The 26,649-nt window shown below is 39.1% G+C and overlaps 1 protein-coding gene across 2 annotated transcripts; it reads left to right on the top strand.

Annotated features, from left to right (window-relative positions):
* Positions 1 to 3,263: 3,263 nt before the first annotated feature.
* On the top strand, positions 3,264 to 26,595 carry LOC129770807 (protein trapped in endoderm-1). Of its 2 annotated transcripts, none has more exons than XM_055773903.1 (6): positions 3,264 to 4,063; positions 25,384 to 25,529; positions 25,594 to 25,797; positions 25,861 to 26,063; positions 26,132 to 26,368; positions 26,439 to 26,595. In XM_055773903.1, the coding sequence occupies exons 1-6, from the start codon at positions 3,988 to 3,990 to the stop codon at positions 26,542 to 26,544; spliced, it is 972 nt and encodes a 323-aa protein (XP_055629878.1). In that variant the 5' UTR covers positions 3,264 to 3,987; the 3' UTR covers positions 26,545 to 26,595. The 2 variants fall into 2 exon arrangements, with proteins under 2 accessions (XP_055629878.1, XP_055629885.1); XM_055773910.1 differs by lacking the exon at positions 3,264 to 4,063 and adding an exon at positions 23,898 to 24,657.
* Positions 26,596 to 26,649: the final 54 nt, after the last annotated feature.

The following is a 26,649-nucleotide window of genomic DNA, read 5'->3' as shown; positions in this document are numbered from 1 at the left end:
TTTTTTGCGTAAATTAAAATTGAAATCATGAGTTCTTGGATGAAGATATTGACAAATTCTGCATCGAAAAATGTTGGTATTGATAAACTCTAAAAGTCGAATAAATATCGTGGGGGATATTTATTCTTTAGACACAAACTGTCTTCGACAAAGTTGCTACAAATGATAGAGCGCTCATTTTTATGTTATCAAAAATAGGGTGACCAAAATTGTCGATGAAATAGAAAACCTAACTTTCTTATCTTTATAGATAGAGATAAACATAGTTCGACAATGTTGTAGCCCCAGTTATTTGAAACAACTTTGTAGAACAGCTTTTTTCTATCTTTTTGCGGTTTGCGCTTTTTTTTTTGCTTTAACTTTTATATTGAAAATCAAAACTGTCTTCGTACAACTTTTAGAGCTCATCAATACCAACATTTTGCGATGCAGAACTTGTCAACGTCTTAATCCTACTCAAAGTTATTGATGGGTTTTTACCCAAAAACTCATGATTTCAATTTTGATTTATTCGAACAGGAAAAATAACATAAATATGAAAATCACACATCATGTAGAGTGGAATATGCTCTTTCAAATGCCGTCAATTAACTTCGTTTATGCTCGCCCCAGAAAGAATGACAAACAATTGAAGAGAGTGTATTTTTAGAGAAGAAATATCAATAACTTTGAATGAAGTTGAAATATTGACAAGTTATGAATCGCAAAATGTTTGTATTAGTAAGCTCTAAAAGTCTTTCGAAGACAGTTTGTATGTAGAATTTGAAATATAAAATTTAGATGACAAAAAAACATTTTTTTTCATGGTGACCCTAACGTAACTTAGAAAAAAGGCGCTATATCGATTATTTCGAGAGATAGAAAAAAACTTTGTTCTACAAAGATGTTCAAAATAACTGGGACTTCAACATTGTCGAACTATGTTTATTTCTATCTATAAAGATGAGAAAGTTATATTTTTTTATTTCATCGACAATTTTGGTCACCCTATTTCGAATAACATTGAAATGAGCGCTCTATAATTTGTAACAACTTTGTCTAAGACAGTTTTTGTCTAGAGAATAACTGTCGGGCTCTAAATGCTAATTTCCACTTATATGCACCTCCTGGACCACAGTGCATTGGTATACACGCCCTTATAGATGGATAGTTTAAAAATGCCTGCATTGATGAAACATAGTTGTCATGCTGAAACGTCTTTTATTCGTGTTTGCACCTCATTTTTAGCCCTTTATTGAGTAATCCCCGATTTTCGTTATTTGCGATTAGCTTGCCCGACTATAATCGAGGTTCTACAGCATTAAGTTTTAGTTTCTGGGATCAATGAGGAAACAATAAAAACAAAGGAAATAGACATGACTTCCAACATACCATCCGAAAATCTCTGGTGTCCGCTAGTCTCCCTGTAGTCAGAAACAAGTTCATCCAACTAGACAATATTTCAATATTTCCAACTAGACAATATTGAAATCAGTTGTCTTCTAGTAAGTATAGTCTTTGGAAAGCTATGACTATTTGAACATTGCCACAGTTTTGATAGTCTCATTCTTTTTATCTATCCGCTGTATATAAGATTTTTGGAACAGATACCTGTATTGTTTTGACTGCTATTAGCGAGAAAGAAGTAAAGAGACATATAATTAAATATAAAGGGTGTGTCACATCAAATTGCATCACGGAAAAAACGCTGTAGAAATTTAATTTTTAGGAATTATATCTTCAGTTTTCGCTTATAATCAGATAAGAGTGTATAGATCACGTTGGCCATGCTTCACTGTCAATTTTTCGTAAATTTGGAAAAATGTCGTCGAACGAAAAAGAGCGTCGTGAATTAATCCTGTGCACTCATTTCGAGAATCCGGAGTTGTCACATCGGGACATCGGTAAGATGCTGGGAATCTACGGTCAGCAGAGTACTAAAACGATACTTCGAAAACCTAACCATCGACCGGAAGGTGAAGAACGGCAAAAATGGATGCTCCGTCACTGAAAAAGATCACAAGCGCGTAGTTACGCAGTTTAGACGTGATCCGAGAAGTTCGGTCCGGGATGTCGCCAATAAGCTGAATTTGTCAAGTTCATTCGTCCAGCGAACCAAGCAGCGGGAGGGCCTGCGTACATACAAGGTTCAGAAGGCTCCTAACCGCGACGAAAGGCAAAACATGGTGGGGAAGACGCGAACCCGGAAGCTGTACACCGAAATGCTGACGAAGCCGCATTGCCTGGTAATGGACGACGAATCCTACGTCAAAGCGGACTTTCGTCAGCTGCCGGGCCTGTTGTTCTTCTCCGCAGAGGACAAATTCAGCGTTCCGGAGGAGATTCGCAAGCAGAAACTATCCAAGTTTGCCAAAAAGTACATGGTGTGGCAAGCGATCTGCTCTTGCGGAAAGCGGAGCGCCCCCTTCGTGATGACCGGCACGGTAAACGGGCAGGTTTACCTTAAGGAGTGCCTACAGAATCACTTACTACCACTATTGAAGCAGCACGAGGGCCCGACCATCTTATGGCCGGATCTCGCTTCGTGCCACTATTCAAAGGACGTGTTGGAGTGGTACGAAGCCAACGGGGTCACCTTCGTGCCAAAGGAAATGAACCCGCCCAACGCGCCGGAGCTTCGCCCAATAGAGAAATATTGGGCGATTATGAAGCAGGCCCTCCGGAAGAACCCAAAAGTTGTCAAATCGGAGGCGGACTTCAAGAGAAAATGGATTTCTGTTAAAAAAAAACTACAACCTGACGTTGTACAGAACCTTATGGACGGGGTAAAGAGGAAGGTGCGAGCATACGGGCTTGGGCTCGAAGTATGAATAAAAAGAAAATGCCAAAAGTTGTTTAATAGTTTTTATTTTACTGTCTAAAATTTTCAAAAGGATCGGTCTACTGGGCGAATTTCTACAGCGTTTTTTCCGTGATGCAATTTGATGTGACACACCCTTTATAAACTGTAGGTAGAGAATGAAACAAATTCCATAAATTAATACCTTCGACACACCTTCAAAAGCCACCGTAGCCACATACAATAAAAAGCCTCAATGTTTGTCTACTGGATTCTAAAGCTATATGAACGGAAGGCAGCTGCACGGTTCATCCTTGAAATCTGTTCGTATGTGCAATTTTCATGTTTCCTACCCAAGGTGTCCTCAGTATTTCTTTACCTGTGTCGAGGAAAGGATGTATCTAATAACCAGCTTGCCTGCCCCCAGCTGACGACGAAAAATGTGTAGCAATGTAAAAATAAAGTCTGTGCAAAAGTGTCCAAAGAAACGTGGAAAACTAATGATGGCCCGAAATTGTCTTAATTTCTGTAACACGGCCACAAATTGAAACAATATCCGAGCAAATGAGGGGCGTTGCAAAGCTGACCTTCTACTGTACTGTGTGTTTCGCTCTGCACATGGCAGAGCGAGTGTGGCCTTTTAACTTGCGCGCGCGTTCTGATTCTACTGAATGAAACGTCCCTTTTGATCTGGGTGACGAATAGTACTCACTCACTGGTCTGTGCAGCGGTGGACGAAAATTCGTTCGCACACATCTCAGTTCCTCCAGCGGCGGCGGCAACAGCAGAAGCAGCAGAAGCAGCAGCAGCCACAGCAATGGTTAGTCACAGACAGCTAGTTGGTTGGATGGCTGGTTGCTAATGCCATCGAGAACGCTCACTATAATACCATTTACGTGTTTGTAATGTACACATGGGGCGGCGTGTCGGATCACGGCGAGGGGGGAAACGCGCGTGTGGATTCGCTGCTTTTGTGTGATTGAGGATATTTGTGACGAACGCGCGCAGCTCAGTTCTCTGCGATCGGCTATCATGTGAAGAAGACATACGACCGCCGCGAGTGTTGTTTTGGAATAGAGTGTGTTGTATTGTGGTGATTGCTGCCATACGGTCGAGCTGGAGGAAACAAAAGTGCCATAGAGGATTTAAACGTCCTTTTCAAACCTCTCTCCTAATGAGCTGAGCCAAAGAAAAAAATAATTGCAAACATGGTGATGTACACGTACGGGATATCAATATTTGCGACAATCAGCGCCGGATTGGTGTTCGTATTCGGAATTATAGGTAATCATCAAATTGTAAAACGTGTGCCTAAGGAAAGTTGAAGTGTACAGAGTTGAACTGTAATCAATTCACTGATAAGGCGTTCGAAGCTAGTGTTGACATTTCGGAGGTGAAGAAGAATAAATAGCTTTTCAAGTGAAGAACTTGTGGCCGGAAATTCTCCCATCGAAGATTAATCTAAAACCGTTGGAACGGTTTGTGATCAAGCACGTGAAATGACACATCCACAGTGGTTAATGACTAAGAAGTGTACAGAGCGGAGTATCCATTTCTTAGTCACAAATGCCCGAGCTTACTAAGGTTGCAAACTTATTCACTGAGATGAACCATATTGCAATGTTTGTACACAAGCCGTAACAGCTCTTGTTGTTCACGACACATGCTGTAAATAATATGTCTGTCTGGTTAACATTAAATCAAATCATAGTGAAAGCAGTGTATCGGAAGTTGTCCAGGATAATAAATGATGTTGCTCATAGCATGCGGAAAAAGTACTTAAGTATACGAATGATTTTTCATGAGTGTCTAAATTTGTTGGATGAATTAAGTGTTGTAAGTGATCGATCAAATCAATTGTCGGTTAATTTTTGTGAATGGCCCAATCGGTGCCGAATAAGCGATGATTCGAAGTTATTATGAGTTGTTAAATGAGTATAAAAATGTTTATGCAGTTTTCCCGTTGATGCGAATAACCCAAAAACAGTTCAATTGCTATTCTATAAGTTATTTTCCAATTCACTTCTAATTTCTTTGAAAAGCCAAAATAGAAAAAACTGATAGAAAAATGTTTCATAGAAATACACCAAACGGAAGCGAATTGCCAGTCTTCATGCTAGCAAATTGAATGCTTGAGCACAATCCAGGCTTTTGCCATCCTATAACCGGAAAAAAGTAATACGTTTTTTATGACCCGGTAAACACTACGTGAGCCTTTGGCTGAAAAACTTTAATATACCCATTTCATATTACTATCACATTCTTTCATTGGAATAAAGGTAGATTACGTAATTCAATCTCACGTATGACGATTTGAATTATACTAAAATAATGATAAAAAAAAACCAAAAATGTTCAACACTTCGCAGAAATTATTTGAATTGACATTCAGTCAGACTTCAGAGATCTTGTTCGAAAACATTGTTTCATCAATATTCGTATTCGTTCATATCAAAAGTTCACGAAAAACGCTACAAACTTTTACGCTAATCCAATATTTTTTAGATTGTGGCGGTCTGAAAAAAGTTCTATCCTGAGTGATGTGTTCCTTAGTTCGATTTCATTAGTGACAGTTTCATAAATTCATCTGTAATTTCAAAGTGTAGAGTATTTTTCATCGAAAAAAACCCGGCATTTGGAAAACAACTTTTCTTCCATATACAGGCAAACCTTTTTTTTTGTGCGCACAATGTCACACAAGCGTACTGGAAACATACGCACGTGGAAAATTGCGGACATGGAATAAAGCGCACGCGGAAAAAACCTCATGGGTATATTTACCGCACGTTTTAATCAGCCTCACATTCGCAACAATAACCAATATTTAAATTCCATCAATCAGAAGGCGTCGAAAGTTGTCAAAGTTGTTTTGTTTATGAACAGAAGTTTGAAGGGTCTAACTATACTGCCCATTTTTGTATAGGAGACGTAAACAAAAAAATGAACAAAATCGACTTTTTCGCTGTTTCGCATTCTACACAATGTAATACGTTTGCTCAACATGCAAACAAACATTTTTTGTTCGAAAACATTTGAGCAATTTTGAAAAAACGTTTCCGAAAAATCACTCAGCATTTACTCATACCGTTGGAGTAAGTCACTCCACTATCTTTATGCGACTGATTGTGATATCGGTAAATCATGTTGCTAAAATTAGCAACATTGCAGATTGGCTTTACAAATTCAATTAATTGAAAAAACACGAACCTGCTGTTTTTATCATATCCCAGAGTATTCTTCAGAAAAAAAGTACTATCATAGACTCGCAACAAACGCCTTTTCCAGACATTTCACTAAATTTCCTCCAAACCTTTTTGATTTTATCCGATAACAACTGAAACTATCGACAGAGACGTTTTGACTATTATCGGAATTGTAAATACTAACGCTACAAACAGAGCAGCCTGGTGATTACGTCTAGCTATGCGGACAAATGTTCATTGAAACGATTGATTGTCCGCATAAATGGACGCAAGCGTTTTCCAAATGGAAAAAAATGTGATAATCCGCAAAATCACCTAGGCCCTCTTTTTGCCGATAATATCCTTTAACTGGACAGATCATTTCATCGGAAATTCGCATGGTTATGCTTGTAGGCCAAAAAACAACAAAAATGCGTTTTCCCAACACTAATGGTGTTGTTGATTACGTCTCCTATGAAATCATGAGCAGTATAGTAAAAATATCTACTGATAATAAAATATGTTTATCTACATCATGCATGAAATCGGAGCTCAAAACCTGGGAAATATCAATGATTGAAGCCAACTGGAGGGCTCTATCAACACCAAGACAATCCAAATTATTCATTACACCTTGTAACACAATAACACGCAACCTACTCAGCTTGAATAAGGCAGATTTGAGTACATTAACCAGTCTATTGACCGGACAGGTATCACCTTAAAAAATCGGAAAACTGGCAGATAACTGTCGTTTCTGCAATTTCGAAGCTGAGACTTCGGAACATTTACTGTGTCAATGCAGTACACTATTTCAGCGAAGACTGCGAATTCTTGGAAAGGGCATTCTTATGCCTAACGAGATTTGGTCTGATTAACCAAAACAGGTAAGGAACTTCACAAAGGAAGTCATACCTTCGTGGGGGGATATGCAAAGTCCTGGTGCGACTATCACTTATTCCCTGAGTGATGGAATGAACTGACACTGCAAACATAGCAAACTGGAGTGCACTACAATAGATCAAACTAATGGTCGCAGTAGTACAATGCTCCTACAGAAGAAGATAGTAAAAATAATTATTTTTCTTTCAATTCAATTTTTTATATATATAAATACATTCAATCAAGTACTCATCTACGGTGGTTTTGAATAACTACATTTTCAAACAAGAAATGGAATAGATACATGAAGATGCCGTGGAAATCGTCAAAGTGCCACAAGAGCCATGATGCCACTGTCACTACTGTCCTCAAAAAGCTAAAGCAAACTTTTCCAAACGACATATGACTGAATCCATGACCGTGCTAACCATATCTACAGACTCATCTGTATTAATACAGGTTTTTCGATTTTTTAGACTTTTTGAAGCCAAGAATCTGTAGTTACAGATTACAGATTTTTTGGGTTTAATACAAAATTTATATATTTTATTAAATAACGTTCTTATAAAAGTTATGGCTCGATGTCGATAAAAATTTTTCCCATCTCGCCGAATTTAATTCAAAGAGCTTTTAAATCAGTCTGTATGTGAGCTATTTTGGCATCCATATTTATCCAGAAGTACTACTTTCTCTTTCTCTCATATTCGATCTAAGGCGAAAATATGCAAAAGTGTGTGTCATCATCCGATGCTTTACAATAAATGAATAACACTGTTTGGATTTCGGAGATTTGGAACAACAACTGAAGAAGCCACACGTTCCTGCATCGGCGTCAAAGCTGTAGAAACAGAGGCTACTTAACAGGACGAAAGCAAACAAAATATAATATAAATCTAAATAAAATCACACCTGTCCGTATCCTAAGCATATGGCTTCAAAGAAACTTTATGACAATTTTTCAAGCAAAGAGAGTTCTCTTATTTTTCAATTGTTACCTTATTATGTTATTGCAATGGTTATAGTGAAGCTACTTACGTAGCGCAATGTGAACAAGCAGGCACTGGTAACTGTGTGAACATCCATTATACCTGAATGAAGCATTGCATTTTCAGTATAAATAGTTTTGACTATCGATGGTATCCATCAATATCGCCGAGTTCATAATAACTATGCCAATCAATGATATAAAAACTAAGATTAGGCATATGAATTTAACCCTTTGCGGTCGTTTGTCTGCTCTCAACCACCACAGCAAGGAATCATACTAAATACTTTATTCAACGATGTAATAGTTTATATTTTTTTCTAAACGATTTTTAATGTCCGGAGGATTTTTCCACGAATGTATACAAAGTTTTCATGAATAATAGGTAACGGTAATCGGTATAAACAAAATATTACTAGCGTGGAGAGATAAGAGAGCCATCGCCCGCTATGTTATTGTCAAAGGTTAGCAAGTATGCAATTGCTTATCTGCCAAAGCAATCGTCCCTTGCTAGAACTCTTCGAAACCACTGAGCAGCTTCGAAACCAACTTTGCGAATTCATCCATGATGGATTTGGCAATTTTTAGAAATACAGGGATTATATGACTCGGGATTAGACGGTTCACATCGATTTTTAATATAAGGCGATCGAGATTTATTGGACCAATTTAGTCAAGCCATACAATTCGTCGGAGACATGTTTGGCAGAGTAGCAACTATGTTTTACCAACTCTATACTGTTCATGCCAAAGAAGGAAATTCGTATTCCCCATGTGTGTATGTACTGCTGACGGAGAAAAATGATAAAACATGCTTGGATATGTTTAATATTTTAAAAAGGTCGATTCCGAACATGACTCATGAAATAATACTTCTAGATTTCGAGAAGGTTTGTATGAATGCTGCAAGATTGACTTTTCCAAAAGCCGAAATTAAAGATAGTTTTCATTTGTGCCAAAGCGTTAGAATAAAAATTAATTCAATTGACATGGAATTGGAATTCGAACCTAATGTTGATACAAGATTGAAGTTAAAGTCATTGGCAGCATTGTCGTTCGTTTCCCTATGAACACAGATTTAACGGCGTTGTCAAGATGTTGAAGACGTATGCCGCAACCATTCAGATATAATAGTTTACGACAAGAGCAACCGACAAGTCGCCATCACCGACGTCCCTATTATACGGAACAGCTCAAATCAGACGATTCGCTCTCAATGCGCAAACAAACATTTATAGCGAATGATTTTCATTTATAAATGGTTTCAGCTTTGAATTTTCAGCAGAACTGCTACTGTCGTTTCCTCTCTGGAATTCCAATACGATAATGGTTCCGAAGCCCAGTCAATTTGTTTAGTAACAGAATCAATTTGAACATAATCGCTCACCTGAAGCGTTTCTGGGGTGTGGTTTTGGCGAGCCTCGATAACTGCAATTTGAATGGAGAGGTATGTTGCTTCGATATCTTCAGGATATTGTAGTGACTGTCCAAGAACCGTCTCTGGATGATGTCTGTTTGGGATAGTAGACCGTGATGACGATAGATGATTCCATTATGTTGAGTCTTGGACACGGCAGAAATCGATACCTGATGCTATTTCTGATGACTAAAGTAACACCTCCTTCGCCAGAACTCGAAAGATCCTCAGTAGACGATAATTTGGAGTCCGAACGTTAATATTCGGTTTAAAATGCGTCTCGGTAAAAATAGCTACGTTGATGCTGTTCGTTACAAATAAATTTTTGAGCTCGATGTATTTACTCTTCAGTGAGCGAGCATTCCAGTTAGGTAAAGAAAAGCATGATTTGCATCTGTCCGTGTTGTGTTTGCTGATTATTTTCATAAGGTGGATTACATGCATGACGTAGAAATAGCTATTGTCGAATCATGACGGTGATACTGCTCGAGTTTCTCCTCTATATATCCCGTTCCAATAGCAAGAAGTCCTCGCAGTACCTCAAATTGTTCTCCGGATGGGGTATCATTAATGTAAAACTGATAATTTTGATTTGTTGTACATTTTAAGCACCGACTGCAATTTCAGTTGCTCAGATAGTAAGATGCCAATATCTCTCGATATAGTGAAATGAGGTGATATTTTCATTGTTTTCTCTACTTTTAATGGATCCTCTCAGTTATGGTCATCTAATAAAACGTTGCGGCTGACCGTGTTTTACTCTATTATATTTAATTGTTTACGCCACCGAACCGAACCGGAACCCTATATTTTGGAATTTTGGCACTCTGAAAGGAGTTATGATGATGGTCTCATAGATTCAACAGTGATTACTAAGGGTTGAGAGCTTTTTACCGAAGAAGTTTTTGGGGTTTGAATAAATAACTTTTTTTCCAGAAACTACAAATCAATTGATACAAATTGAATCATCGATATTTTTCTCGATGATTCATAGTGCGATTGCGATTTGCGCCAATGAATTTTTTTAAATGCATTTCAAGAACCCTGAAAATCATTTCAATTTTTTGGGCCCAGTTCGATCCAGCACTACAGTTTTCTGAACGACAATTTGTTTCCGTCATCATTACTTTTTTTATCCTTTGACTGATACTTCCTAACCATTCCATTAAAAAGCCGTAAAACGCCGAGAATGAAAACAAAACATTGACTGCGCGTTTCGAGTAACATGTGATAGTTGATAGTTGTTGCCTCCGGTTGAAACGTATCTTTTCGTCTGATCGTGTCTTACTGATCGCTTCCAGTTATTTGTGTTTCTGTGCTTCCCATTGCGTTTTGTTTATTATTGTACGCGTAAGTAGTGCTCTTTAATTTTATGTTTGCTGAACGTATTAATTTCATATAGACCCGTACGAGGTTGCATGGCTTCCTCCAGGGAAATATGTTCCCATGATGATGTTTTTGATATTGAGAAGTAATTTTAGAACACCCATATTTGTCCTAATAATGCATTAATTTGAAAATTTTATGAGCAGCGAAATATAACTAAAATAATCAAATCAATGTTTTGCCTCATGTCGCTGACATCTATGAGAAGATTTCAATTCTATTTTTACGACGTTGGCCGATGAAGCATGGCAGTGGTCTACAAGCTTGTTTATATTCAGATTATTTTTGTCATTTTTTATCACGTTCCTATACCCACCATTCTTGTCGTATATGAAATGATGAAATTGAAATGCACCCAAATCGATTTGTGGAAAAGTGGTGTTCCAAAAGATATCACATGACCAGACTGTTAAAAGGAGAGTTTTGTGGGTGGACGTTTGCAATCTAGCGCGTAATGCCTAAGAAGAGGATGAGAAGGTACAGAGGAACGTATCCTTGGAGGATGGCACGATCGCGGCGTTCTCGCTGCTTATTTCTTCAGCGTACTGACTTCTCTTGATAGTGCATGAAGGTCAGTCAAAGGCTTCTTCCATCCACCAATGGAAGCATTGCTACTGTGAATTATGCTAATCACGCTCTTACTACACGTTCTGAATGATACCTATCTGTCAGACGTCATCCAATCGCTTCCAAATGCAATAATTTTGACACAGTTCCAGCTACGCGCATCGACTTGGTTTGGAAATCTGAACGAATTTTATTCATTTTGTTGCATTTTACGCGACTTATGATGCTACCCTTAATTGGAAGATGTTATCCTGGGGAAAATACAAGAGCTTCATCATTAATTAAAGGACTAAGAGGAACTGTTTCCAGATGCTATCATTGTTGTACTTCAATGTACGCGATACGCTCTTTTTTGAGCATCTTTACATACTATAAGTAGGATTAAATGACATACTTTATGAACATCCGGGAACCTTCAACAAATTGGATTATATCGTATTTGTATGATATACACAGTACTTCCATGGGAAAAGACCATTTTCCGGCTCCGATTTTGCTGAAGTATTCATATTCATTAGTTATTGAAAAATCCGAAAACCAAAAACAACAACGAAAAGGAACGATTCGGGTTATTCTAATTTAGGATGGTACACTAACGCCAAAAACACGGATCTAGAAGATTTCACTATCGAATGAATATAGATGGTTTGTGCAAAAACGGTGCACATATTTTTTTCAGTCCATCCTTCTTTAATGGAATTGCTGCATAAGAAAAGATCGTCAGCGATTTTCTAATCCCAATGTTCCAAGATTGTGGGAGTAAAGAATTAAAAATTTGTATCAAAATACAAAAAAACCATCAATTTCGTGGTGAAGTGGAAGTGGAGTGACAGTGAAAACCGAATAAATAATTCAGTTTTTGGTGATTTTATGATTTCTATTGTAACAGTTCGTCTGAAAAGTTTATAAGGTAACACAGTATTTTTTTTTGTAAAATTCAATTTTATTATTCAACATAATTGCATTCGAGGACGCTACAGCGATTATAGCGATCTTGCAACTTTTCGATGCCATGTTTATAGTACTCTTCCGGTTTTTCCTCAGAAAAGTGGGGGCCAGATATGGAGAATACGGTGGATGCGGAAGCAATTCGAAGCCCAATTCATGCAATTTTTCCATGGTTTTTATTGATTTGTGCTTTTTCCATTTTTTTACAATACAAAAGTTGCTTCACTCTCAATGCTGTAACTCACGAACCAAATTTTGACACGAATCCATCGAAAGATGGTGCTTTGTGATAGTCATGTAGATTTTTGCAAGAGGCGCCATCTAGACGTCAACCTTATGAACTTTTCAGTCGAACTGTTAGGCTAGAATACTCGACTTGGAGAAACAAATTTCGAATGCTAAATTTGAATTTTCTGCCATTTACCGCAGATGTCTTCAGCAACAAACATCATGCTATATATACATGTTTTTATAGTTGCCTTAAGCAGTGGTGGTGACATTGCATCGAGGTACGCACGAAACTTTGATTTTACGACCACTGACAAAAAGAAACAATCTATTTTGTTCGCTCGAAGCGAGCGAGAATGAAGCAATGTAACCTGAACAATACAATTCTAGCTAGTTGTTTACTTCTCACGATTACATGCGTTTCGTGCAGCCACAAGCAAATCAACCAGCACGGAACAGGCGTTCACAATAGCACACACATAGAGCCATACACTGATGCAGCGACGATAAAGTTTCGGTCAAAGCCATCAAAGTTAGGCGATTGTTGCATCGTAACGGGACCGATTCTTGTGTGAGCAGATACAAATAACGATTTACCGCAGAGTACGGGGTATGAATAAAGTGCCATGTCGTCGGCTCGATGGTTAAAAACGCAAAACATCGCGACAGTTGCATATTTCCGTGGATCCTTCAATCAATTCTTCACCACCTTATCCGATGTTGTGAGACTACGTCTGATTTCTTTAATAGGAACTTCTTATAGACCCCCAACAATCCCTTATTTTTTTGACTTGATGCTACGTCTAACCGGAATATATAGGAGGTAAAATGAAAACCTAAACACAGAACATGAAGGATAAACTGAAAGATTTCGAATGCTTATAGCACGAACATTTCTTAATAGATCGGAAAGTTGTTTGCAGCAATTGATAGGAAATATTTCTACGCATCTATCACAATTGAAAATTTTTTATTTTTCATGAGATAAACAATTGAATGTGAAGTTTTATCTAAACACCTCAACTGCCACGTTTTGATTGGCCCGATTTAAAGTTTCCCCAACACGGACTTCAAAACCAAGGAGTCTGGGAAAATCTACATTGCAAACACATGTAAGTCGGGGGTACTTTTGTTCTCATCGAAATGTGTTTCCCACAATGCAAGACGGAGGAAATTTCCCGGCATATTAGGTTTAACGCTCAATGAAGCGCCACACAGCCTGATAAGTAAATTGATCTATTTACGTACAAGAATCAAAACAAACTGTGTGATTTGCTCTTCTCTCACAAACACTATAACCCCAGGAAAATACGTGTCACTTGTAAAAATTTGGTAGTGTTTGTGAGAGAAGAGCAAAGCACACGTAATTCACTTATCAGACTGTGTGGCGCTTCATTGACACGAGGCTTTGAATACATTTGAAAAACATAACAATTTAATACCAAAGTAAAATGTATGAACGATGTGTTCCGATGAACAATTGCAAATATAAATATATATAGAAGGTGTATTTGCATATGAAGTAAAATTCTGATTATACGCGAGCGTAACATGAGCAAGTTTATAACACATGCGAATTTGGGCACTTTTGGTATTAACAAGTTCTTCCGCATAGTAACTCGATGTTGATAATTCCTTAATATTTTCCTTCGTTGATCGTATTGTTTTCACATATTCACGTTGGAGAGCCTTAACCCTTCCCTTCGTTGGCCGAGGCATTTTGATTGAATGTAATTCTTTTCCGTTTACTGTTTTTGAAAGCATAGGCAGCCGTGGCAGTGTTCCGAGCTCTGCAATACAATTTTCTTACCCAGTGTTAAAGTTGCTAAAACTTACATTATAGACCCATTAACCCTCTACCGCTCAAGTTTCAAGTCAAAAAAAACCATCCCACTTTTATCTCTAATTACCGACTTTCAACATAAAATACTCCTAGCATAAACTGCCATCATAAAAACAATGTGTATGTGTGATAGATGACAATATTCTAAAGATGTTCTAGTAGGGGTGACCATTAAAAATAATGTCTGAATAATTTGAAAAGAGAATCCGCTAAGCCCGTCTAAAGGTGGGCTTGGGCTGTAGAGGGTTAAACGTAAAAATAATAATTGTATTGATATCAACACAATTTTATTCTATTGATTGTCAGTGTCGAAAAAATAACGATGCTTTCACCAATACAAAAAACACCATTGCCGGAAATTGAAAAAATGACTCAACTTTCAACTTTTCAACTTTCAGAGCCCTAGCTCGAGTTTTCCGACGTTTTTCACTATACAGTGCGACAGCAGATGAAAATTTAATATATTGTGAGTAATCCATTAGAGTTTGATTGATATTACTTGATGGGAAGTGTGCGAAAACGATCATTTTCTTCACACTGTTTCGCAAAATTTTTGGTTTTCGGGTGAGGGAGGGAGATGAAAGAAATGATCGCCATTGTAGCAGCCAATTTTGGCTAGCTTCCACCTTCACCTTAAAGCTAGAATGATGTTTTGTGAATTTGTTGATTAAATTGTTGATTAAATTCAATTGCTTACAAATTTGGTGGGCTATGGTAGCAGAAGCGGTAATGGGACTAAATATTTAATTGAAAATTTTATGTTTTCTGAACGGCTTTAAAAAAAATGAATTTGAATCGTTTCGCCAAACGGAAGACGCCAAACTAATTATTTTGATGATACATGCGAACACCTAACCTGGATTTTGGAGCTTGTTTCGAAAGACATTATATGAATTCTAGCATATATTGTTTATATGAAAACAACACATTGAAACACTTTGTTTAGTAAATACTCATCTGAAGTTTACATAAAAATAAATAAATCTTGTTCATCTTTCATAATCTCACAAGTTATAGACATTCTGCATATAATCTCACAAAGTTATATATCACTGCTTTTTCAAGTTAAATCGTGAAAATGTTTGCTACGCATAACACAGTATTGAAACTGACTGATCGTCTACTTTTTTGCAATATATCGCAATTGGCCGCTACTTCCGATACAAATTGAATAGCTGTCGTTGACATTTTAAATCGATTGCTCATAGTGGTGTGTGATATCGGATTTCCTTTGTTGGGCATTTACAAGAATTTTGCTCTCTATCTGGGCACGATATGATTGAAACAAAGATGATTCACTGTTTCGCCTGGAGTTTGAAGTGTACCCATTTCTCGTACATTTACACGCCATGGAACGCCATTGACCGTCAGGTTAAGTGCCAATAAAAAATAAATAAATAATTAATTGAGAGTATTTTTAAACTATGCCTATGCATAGCTTCAGTTTCAGTCAGTGGACAAACAAAAACCCAAATCCGCTACGATCAAACAGAGTGAAATTTGGAGAACAGCTGTGAGACGTTACACGCGTTTTACATCGAGATCGTGATATAAACTATACATAGTGTTCGATTAGATGTGAATTACAAAAACCCTCGACCCAACTTCGAACGAATACCATTTTTTTTGGAATCAAACACTCCGGTGGGTATGACGCGATAGGCTGGCGTAATACACAACGTTGCTACTCCGTGAAATAGAGAAGCCAGAAGGGCCACACATGAATCATATGCAGTCAAGCACTGATGGAATCCCGTCTTAGATTACGCTGGAAAATGTGGAATAAAATACGGACTTGCGTTCGCCGCTGCAGAAAGCATAACACACAACAAAGCGAGACACTGTTCACACTGAGTGATGCAGTTTTCAGCTCTGTGATGCACGGAAAACCATTCAATGTGTATTATTCCGCCACTTGAACACGATAGAAGTTCAGTGTGCGCGAATGAAAAACCACTTATCACAATACCGCTCCGCGAGTGCAGTTCACTTTTCACCATTTCCTTTTCGTACCGAATTCGACGCGGACCCGATTGGGATGCTGCGTGCTGACCACTGGATGCGAGAGGGCATTTATTTTCGTTACATTTCGCTTCAAACTAGGGTGCAAGTCGCAAATATAAACAAATTAGTGTTGATACATCGTTAAAAGGGGGTTTTGCAGGGAAGGTCTGTAATCTGACCAATGGAACATATCCCGGATTTTAATTCTAACTACTAACCCCTCACTGCAATCGGGTTTGGAATCACGCGCACTTTTGCTATGTACTTTCGTTGAAGGCTATTTCCATTCCAGCGGTTAATGGCAGTTGCTGGGAACGGAACTTTACTCTCTATCGCACACATATGAGCACATGGCAATTTTGAATTTTCACGCATATCCTGTTCTACTAGTTTGTCTTCTAAACTGTCGCTGTATTTCGTATGGCTGAAGCCGAAGTTATGACAAAATGCGAACGTCTTTTTCATCATCGATTCAATTTGGGCCTTTAAAAAAAGTCCAGTCAAATCTGAATTATGCTGGGTAATTGATTTGAATTGTTACCAGTGTTGCTTTCATTGGAGTTGTGTATCCTCTGCTTCATCAGGGATGAAATCGAAAGTCGATTTCATCGCTACCAGGAACAGTGTGACCGATAGAATCGCACATTGGTGAACATCATGTTTTGCTATTTTCTCACTTGAGATCCAACCCTCTGCTGCTACCTTGAAGGTTCTGTCGGTCAGAAAGCTGGCAAGATATGCCATTATTCTTCCCATAAAACCTCAATTCGCTAGCGTTGGCTAAATATATCAAAGAGGACACATGTACATCGTACCACGTTCAACAAAAAACAACGTAAAGCAACAACAAAATAGAAATATTTAGGAAATTATGTAAACCACGCATTTATCAATCGTCTAAATACAATTAATAATATCTCAACGAGATACATCGATGGATTTGTCTCTTACCTGTGATAACTCGTGTTCAACTCTGCTCATCATGTAACGAATGTTACCATAAGCATATCGATGATTCAAATCGCAGCGAAAGCACCTGGAAATAACTCCAATTGATTCATCATACTTGCTTGCAGTCGGCCACTCACCGCGCGAACACCTGTAAATGTGTCGCTCTTGTGAATGAATGCTGTGGTAGCGAAATGCCCCACAATCACCGCTGAGTCATAATTTTGTTGAGTCATTTTCACTACATTGATGATTAACAAGTTTAATTGTTAGGGACTGTTAATAGGTGTGTGAACAGCGTAATATTTTAAAATGTCTCGTTTAGCATTACAATCTTTTTTATGGCGCAATAGGAAGAGACCTGGACAAGCTCTGAGCACTGAGATGGTCATTTCCGTGTTCGTCGAAAATAAAATGATGGGCAAAACAGAGAACGGTGATAATCTGTAAACGTTTTACAGATACACTGACTGGAAAAAAAATCATTGATCGTAATCGCTGATTGATACTCAATATTGGGTGATCGGTAAATCTCAGTAAATATCGGTTTTTATTTCCGTTTTAATACACACGGGACCCGAAAGTCATTCTTCCCCGCAAAAATTCAAATCGGGGATGAATAAGGCCACTGTTTTTTTTCAAATATGCAACTGATTTCACCGTTTTTCATATGAGACAACATATCAATCAATCATATTGGTATCGTTCTGTGGATATTACTGTTCGGGTGTTGAAAACGGTCATCGGTAAATATCAACAATCAGCGAATTCTATGTACATATACTGTACGTAAGTGAACCACATGCTCAATATCATGGGAAACCACAGCCAGAACCTCATAATTTTGTTATCTGTTGGTTTTTGTTCTATTGACATTTGAAAGAAAGGTGGTCATTTGGATGAAATAATATTCTATGATTAATCAGAGGTTCCACACTGCAGGTACAACAATCGCCCAATAATTGTTTCCTATAGCCTCCAAAGCATTCACAGATTACCAACTGTTTCGACCAAATTTAATGTTTGAAAACAAAATTCTTTCAAATATTTCCCATTATTTTCCAACCATTCGAGCGTAAAACGATCAAAAACTTAAATTCTGTAAGCAGTAATTGCTGTCGATAGAGGTATGCACTAAGCACTGCTATCATTATTATTTGAATAGTACACCTTTCTCGTCAAAATGCTCTCTGAGGCAGTAATAATGCTATGCTATGATTACTTCGACATTTCCTCTCGAAAAAAGTACATAAAGTTCCAGTTCCATCTCTCTAATAGAAAAAAAAGATAAACATATTTGCGAACCACACCAAATAGATAAGAACATAAGAGTTAGGCAGTCTGTTGAGAATTAGGCTTCCTTATCATCATGTGTGGTGATTGTTTTGATAACGCAGGATGAACGCGGTCTGTATATATGTTTAGAATAAGACAGAAGGGTTGATTGTGTGCAAGACACCAGTTTTCAATTTCAACACAGTTATGTTTCCAACAGCTGTGCATACACTGCGATGCTTTATTGCTCTGCTTGTCGGCATCATATCGCCGTCTTCGGAATTCTGAAAATTCAGACGTTCTTGACTAGATTAGTGAATATTTTAAAAATTAAAGCATTTCAAGTTCAACCTTCTCTTGACATTATAAAAAGAATGCGGTCGCTCTACCGATCATGGAAAAGATAAAAGGTCGAAAAATTTATTCTATGTTTTTGATGAAAATAACGTTCTGTATATACAGAGTTACGATTTTCAGAATTACAGAACAGAATTAGATTTTTTTTAATTCGATTTTAAATATTAAATTTATTACAGTGCATACATAGATACTTAGTCGCGGCAATAGATACACACACTCTTTACAGATGCACGGGCCGAAGGTTGTGCAGTCCACTGATCATTCAACAAGAGCCAAAGGTTGTACCGCTCATGACGACTCTACACAAGCTGATGATTGCGCCGGCTAGTGACCATTCTATCCTGGATTCCTCGAGTCGAGAAAGACGCACCACGCTAGATATGGGGTACAGACTAGGGGGGCGTTGCAGATTAATGGTCAGCTGCATCCCATTAGGAAGTATCCCGTGTCGGGCACACGTACAGAGCATCGAAGACTACAACATACCAATTATGAGAACACTTGTAATACTAACCTCGAGCCAACCGCGAGTAATCGGTTACATATTACTATTAGCGGTTAGTATTACAAGTGTTCTCATAATTGGGATGTTGCAGTCCTCAATGCTCTGTACGTGTGCCTGACACGGAATACCTCCTATTGTGATGCAGCTCACCATGAATCAGCAACGCCCCCCAGATCTGTATTCCATATCTAGCGTGGTGCGTCTTTCTCGACTCGAGGAATCCAGGATAGAATGATTCGGCCCGTGTATCTGTAAAGAGTGTGTGTATGTATTGCCGCAACTATGTAAAAGTTTATCGATCGGATAGGAGGGATATGAAACAGGGATACAACTAAGGAAACATCATTAAACGTTGACATCGGCGTTTCTGAGGAATAGGTATAGATGAAGGAGAAATTCACGGCTACCTAAGATATCCCGGACGGGGATATCCGATTGTCTGTCTTGTGCCCTCAATGGTCTGGAGAGCTGAGAGCGGGCAGCATGGAACCGGATACACGACCAGACAATATGTTCGATGTCGTGGTAGCCATCGCCACAATCACATAGATTGCTTGCTGCGAGCCCAATGCGATTAAGATACGCGTTTAGGTTGTAGTGATTGGACATAAGCCGAGATATCACGCGAATGAAATCACGACCTACATTCAATCCCTTGAACCATGCACTCGTCGAGACCTTATGGATAATCGTGTGTAACCAACGACCGAACTCATCTTCACTCCACATGCGCTGCCAACTTACGAGCGTGTGCTGACGAGGAATGTGGAAAAATTCATTATAAGAAATTTGCCTTTCAAAAAGTGTGCCTTCTGAAGCGCCCACCTTAGCTAGCGCGTCCGCTTTCTCGATTCCGGGGAATGAGCAATGAGAGGGAACTCAATTGAATAATTTTTCGACCAAAACACTCAATAGATGTCTTATTCTTGTTAGGAAATAAGATGAGCGTTTATCAACTTTCATTTAGCGGATTGCCTCTATTAAGCTCAGCCTGTCTGACAAAATAAAAAAATTGTCGATGGGCAATGTTTCAATGATCCCTAGTGCGTAGTATATCGCACCAGTTCAGCGACGTACACGGAACAAGGATCTTTGAGTTTGAAAGAGGCACTGGAATTTTCATTGAAGATGCCGAAGCCGGTGGACCCGTTTATGAATGAACCGTCAGTAAAGAACATTTTATCAGATCTAACTTCCCCATATTCTGCCGAAAATATCGCCGAAATAAAATCGAAGCGTAGATGACCTGGGATTCCATGGATTTTTTGTCGCATGGATAGATAAAAAATGACAGAGGAATTGCAAAAGTATGGGAAACAAATTTGGTTGGAGATGCCTGGTGGAGGGTGCACGTCATGGGTAAGGTACTCATGATATAAAGTCATAAAGCTTGACTGAGGAGTGAGTTGGAATACATTTTCGAAGTTACCGATCACCAATGAATTCATGATCTTGCAACGGATGAGAAATCTCTAAGATAACTCTGTGAACTGAAGAGAAAGCGGGGTTACTCCTGCTAAGACTTCGAGACTCATCGTATGTGTCGAATGCAAACACCCCATGGCTATACGCAAGCAGCGATATTGTATTCTCTCCAGATTGAGAATATGAATCCTGGCAGCTGATCGGAAGCAAAAACTGCCATATTCCAACACTGATAATATCGTTGTTTTATACAACTGAATGAGGTCTCCTGGATGGGCACCCCACCATGTTCCGGTTATTGTTTGGGGAAAATTGATTCTTTGCTGGCATTTCTGTTTCAGATACGCAATGTGTCTTCCCCAGGTACATTTAGAATCAAAATATACACCCAGGTATTTGAAAAGCATAGAGTGTTAGATCGTTTTGCCGGATAGGTGAAGCTGGAATTGGGTGGGTTCGTGCTTCCTAGAAAAAACGATTATTTCAGTTTTCTCCGTAGAGAATTCGATACCCAGCTTAAGGGCCCACGTGAACAGATTGTTCAGGGTATCTTGCAACGACTTTTGCAGAACAACGGGATTAGTACTCGTGATGGAAATAACTCCATCGTCTGCAAGTTGTCTCAGCGTGCAGTCTCTAGTTAGACAATCATCCATATCATTGACGTAAAAACTATACAAGAGGGGGCTTAGGCAGGAGCCTTGCGGTAGGCCCATAAAACTGTAACGAGAAGATTTCGAGATGCCATGAAAGAAAATCATGTGCTTTTCTGACAGTAAATTGTATAAGAAATTATTCAGATTTGGTGAAAGTCCACGATTATGAAGCTTCTCTGAGAGAATTTCCATGGAAACTGAATCGAATGCCCCTCTGATATCGAGAAAAACGGAAGCCATTTGTTGTTTGCGAGCAAATGCGATTTGGATTTCAGAAGATAGCAGCGCGAGACAATCATTCGTCCCTTTACCTCGGCGGAAGCCAAACTGCGTATTTGACAGCAAATTGTTCGTTCCGACCCACTTGTCCAAACGAAGTAGAATCATGTTCTCTAACAATTTACGAATACGCTGCTGAGTGAGGTTCGGAGGGTTGGCGGACTGCGAAACAACATCTATCTTCAAGCTGTTCATCTCCTCCAGCGACTTCTTTGCAAGACCAGGTCCGGCAAAAAACACCACATCCTCGTTCGGATGATATTTTTGGATGAAGAAGGCAACTTCCGACAGGCTATTTGTGCTGTAAATCTTCCGTTAACCCGTTAAGTCCCGAAGCTGGAGCACCTTCTTTGGGAACTTAGTGTGAGAGATGTACTTCACGTCGGAACTTACTTCCTTGAGGGGGGACGTGATTCAATGCCGTCGTTGCCATCTAGCGTTAAATACGTCTCATACGTCCATGACGACCGCGACGTTCCGCTTCGCCGGAAAAGTTTCATTCTCCATCACTTTCAACGTTTGTTTCTTGGTCACAGCTTGCTGTTTAGGCACGTGCGGTCCTAACTTACGTTTCCGCATGATGATGTCCATCTCCGCTAGTTATTTTTTCACTGTCTGTCCCGTTACTCAGATCTTCCGGTCCAAAGACATTCTTCTCTAGAAGTGTAAGGATATTATAGATACCGGAACCGGCAAACTGAACGTTCTAGACGATGTCCACTTATTTCGCAACGGAATAGAGTTCCCAGTACGCATAAACCATGGACGGCAGTTGGTTTACTGTTTTCGTCATAACTTCCGCAGTTCAACTGATAGCTGTCAAATTTTGTTTGAAAACTCATGGGTTACTATGATTGACGACCCATAAGTGGTCTCATCACTTGTAACTTTAAGATGAACGCATGAAAAATTGGTAAATTTAAGTTTATTTTTTCAAAGCAAGCGCAATACAGAGCTTTAGAGCCGTGCAAATTCGGCTTGGCCGTTGACGTGGAAGCAATGCCGGGAGTTTACCATAACTGTCCACTTTGACGGCTATCGCGAAGAGTGCATATTTTCCGCCAAACACGTTGCGATGCATAAATTCTCTTTGTCTCTGTCCCTTAAATAATTCATCAACATCTCTTATCTCTGGTACATCAACCAATTTTGTTGTTTCTGAATTATTCTAATGATCAGGGCCCGAAATCTTCGAAGATGAAAAATGAATATCGACTATCCTCTCAGTCGCTTCGCTTCGACTAGCATTACTTCGACATTCGCCGTCAACATAATTTACATTGACTAGAAAATTAGCTTTGAAAGTGAGGATCTGATGACTGATGAACTAGTCCAGTCAATGGTTATTCTAACTGACAAGACTAATGAATACAAATTTGTCTCTTCTTTAAACTGACTTCAATCCACATTTCTACCCCCTAGGAACGAAATTGTTACCCGCGTACGCAATCTTATTTTTACGTCCATAAAAAGAGGAAGAAAACGCAGACACTGCGCACTGCGCGCTATTTTATACCTGTGAGCAATTTTCGTGTACGATACGAAAAAATCTAGCTCATCTGTAGCGTATGTCAAACCACGTTGAACTCAAACATCGATACATGCATACGTGGTACATGAGAGAGAGAGTTAGAGAGGAACGAATTCGTTCTGGGGAAAGTCACTTCAAAATGCAATGAAGACAATTTGACGGGGTGGAATGAAATGAGATAGTCGAGTCGTAGAGAGGGAAAGCGACTAAACTAAAGTGACCAGATGGTCAGAGGTCTAACGCGGGACACAAAATACAAAACGTTATGTATATACGATAATGTGTACATAAACCATAGTTTAGAGAGTCTCATTTATTCGTGAAACTCTCAACATGTGTCCTTGCAATTAAACCTGTATTATTTCTTTATAAGTATCTGCACTCAGTTGTGATTTTGCGGTGTTTAAATTTTGTTTACGTCTGAAAATCACTCACTCAGTCAGAGCATTTAAGTGTGGCAAGCACGATTCAAATTTTACAATTTTCTTCCAATTATAGAATGGAATGCTTTAAAATTCCAATCCATTTTTCATCGATTTTAGCGTTAACGTATACATTGAAAAAAAAATGGACTACTTTTGGATGGCGATGGAAAAAAAAACTACAAAAGATGATTTAATGGAACAAATTTTCCTAAAATTTAACGTATGTTAAGCCTACAACAAAAATGATTCAAGGTTGTTGATTCGCAGCAGCAGCAGCACTGTCAAGCAACTTGATGATTTTTTTCATACTGCCAGCTCCACCTCGCAGCGAAGGAGCTGGACATCCTGAGGCACTTTGTGTCCGCCAGATATAGCCAATCTGGTAAATACAACATCCTCTTCCTGCCGCTCCTTAAGCTGGGAGATCGAAGCAACCGGTCAAATGGTGAAGGAGAATCTGGCCAAAATGGACATATTTATGTGAAAGCGTCAGACGAAATGCGCAGCAGGCAATCCCAGAATGAATAGCTTAAGATACTGGTGAAGAACTTCTTTCCGGTGAAAGAAGTGAAAAACTTCTTTTTCACTGGTGAAAAACTTTTTTTCGTATTTATAATGAAAGACAAGACGTACTTGATGCTTGAATTCAACGAATGGCAGGGGACCGGATACTTTACGTTCCCCAGATAAGCGATGGCGACGAATATATCACCCACATCAAGTTCTCGAAGAAGGTCATTCTCTGACAAACGAGAAGGGAATGTCCAAGCCGTTCTTCTTTCGAGTCATATGATGAACTGGGAGATATACAGTACGAAGTGCTTACCGGAAGTAGCGAAGGTGATGTGGTCTTTATACCGAACCTGGGATCTGCCCATTATGCCAAAAGATCACTGGAGGATGGATCGGCTGGAGATAAACATTGTCGCGAAAACCGCCAACCTTCTCAACATCCCTCAGCTGTGACCGATAGAAAACTGATGGACGAATGGCCAAAATGGAGAGACAGCCGACCACCAATGCCACGAAAAGGTAAAAGAACACACCAACATACATCTTTTCATCGGCCATGGTTGAGGTTCCGGCCAACTTCCGTAAGGTCGCCAAGCGCTAGTTCTTATTTAACACGTTAGGCCCTGACCGAGCTAGGGGACCAAGAATGAACTATTCGTCTGACTCACGTTGTTCCCTGCGGATCAATAGGGGACTTTTACAAAAATCATTTTCTAGTTTCGTTGCTGTCGTTTCCATTTGACACTCTCTAAACAAAAAATCCACTGTCGGTGCAATGAAACCAGCTCAACGTATTAATCTCTGGATGCATTGGAAGCTCTCTTGAACAGTCTGCCAAATAAGAGTTTTTTGAGGTTCATGCATTTAATACATGCATTTAATGCGTAACGCGGGACAGTTTAGACTAAACGCCCGACTGACTGTTTAGTCGTTTTGGCGGAGAAACTGCGCGAAGTCGTTTTGGCGGAGAAACTGCGCGAAGAAGCCAAAAGTCATTTCCAACTGAATAAGGAGAATTTCCCCATAGTCAGCTGACTATCCTCAGTTGACTATGACTATGAAGAGCCCTGCTAATGATGCTGAGACGCCACTGACTCACCCAGAAACCAAAATCAATAAAAACCTCGGCTAATAAATTAATTGAATTTAATAACAAAACTACTGAACTACTGAATTCAAAAATTTGATTAGGAGCATAGTACAGTTTCGAAACGATTAAAGTTGAAGCTCTTATTTTTCTTGCAGGAAATTTACTCACAGTCACAGCACTCCTCAAATATCACAAACTGCGGAAACACCCAACAACCGCATTTGTGCTTTCACTCAGTGTGTCCGATCTCTTCTTCTGTGCGGTTAATATGCCGTTAACAGCAATCAGGTTCCTTAATCAGGTGAATTTGATGAATTTCCTCAAATCCGAAACTCCAACTAACCTTACCATTCATTCATTTCTAGCAATGGACACTGGGCGAAGACTTGTGCAAAGTTTTTCCGGTGTTCTTCTACGGGAACGTGGCAGTATCAGTGCTCAGCATGGTCGGCCTTACCATCAATCGATACACGTTGATTCTGCATCCTAGTCGATACTCTAAGATTTACACACCCCTCAGTTTGTTCTTCCAACTGTTCATGATATGGGCATTCTCGTTTGGAATAATGGTAATTTGTGATGTTTGTTGCTCGTTTCTCGGCCATAGAGATTATGTGTTTTATTCTTTCCAGCTGCTTCCATTGTTTGAGATATGGGGCCGCCTAGGTCTGGACGAAGAAACATTCTCCTGTACCATCCTCAAGAAGAACGACACCTCACCAAAGAAATTTATATTCCTGTTCGGAGTTCTTGTTCCGTGTATAGTTATTTCCATCTCATATTCTTGCATATTTTACGCTGTTCACAAGCAGAGATCGAAGTTAAAAGCCCACAAGTATGATTGATTGATCTTTTTTCACATCTTTTGATATATTATAAATCAAAAACCTTCCCTTCATATAGTGCCAACGCATCGGGCAGAATCGAGTCATTTTTCCGCAACAAGGAAGACTGTCGGCTGACGCTGACTTTGCTGACTATATACCTTTGCTTCCTGATTTGCTTCTTGCCACTGATGTTGGCCAATGTGATCGACGACGACGGATCGTATGCCAATCTACACGTGTTTGCCTCAGTGCTCGCGTGGATGTCGGCGGTGATAAATCCATTCATTTACGCCATTGGTAGTCAAAATTATAGGTGAGTTGTGTGCGAAAATGATGCTAATTTAAGTAGTGGAAATAAATGGTTTTCTTTTTTCTGTTTCTAGGCACGCTTACACGAAACTCCTTTCGGAAATGTGCTTCTGGAAGACAAATGTCGAATTGCGATCATTCGATGAGATCAACAAATCACGAACGGTAGATCATTTATAGCACACGTTGGTGATGATTTATGCAGCGAATAAAAGACTTAGAGTTACGGCATTCCCTTTCACTTACTACGAAAATGGAACTCAATGAAACTCCTTTCCAAAACGT

This window comes from Toxorhynchites rutilus, chromosome 1 (assembly GCF_029784135.1).
Source record: "Toxorhynchites rutilus septentrionalis strain SRP chromosome 1, ASM2978413v1, whole genome shotgun sequence".
NCBI lineage: Eukaryota > Metazoa > Arthropoda > Insecta > Diptera > Culicidae > Toxorhynchites > Toxorhynchites rutilus.
Note: the sequence above shows the minus strand (reverse complement) of the source record. Positions and strands in the feature narration are given on the sequence as shown.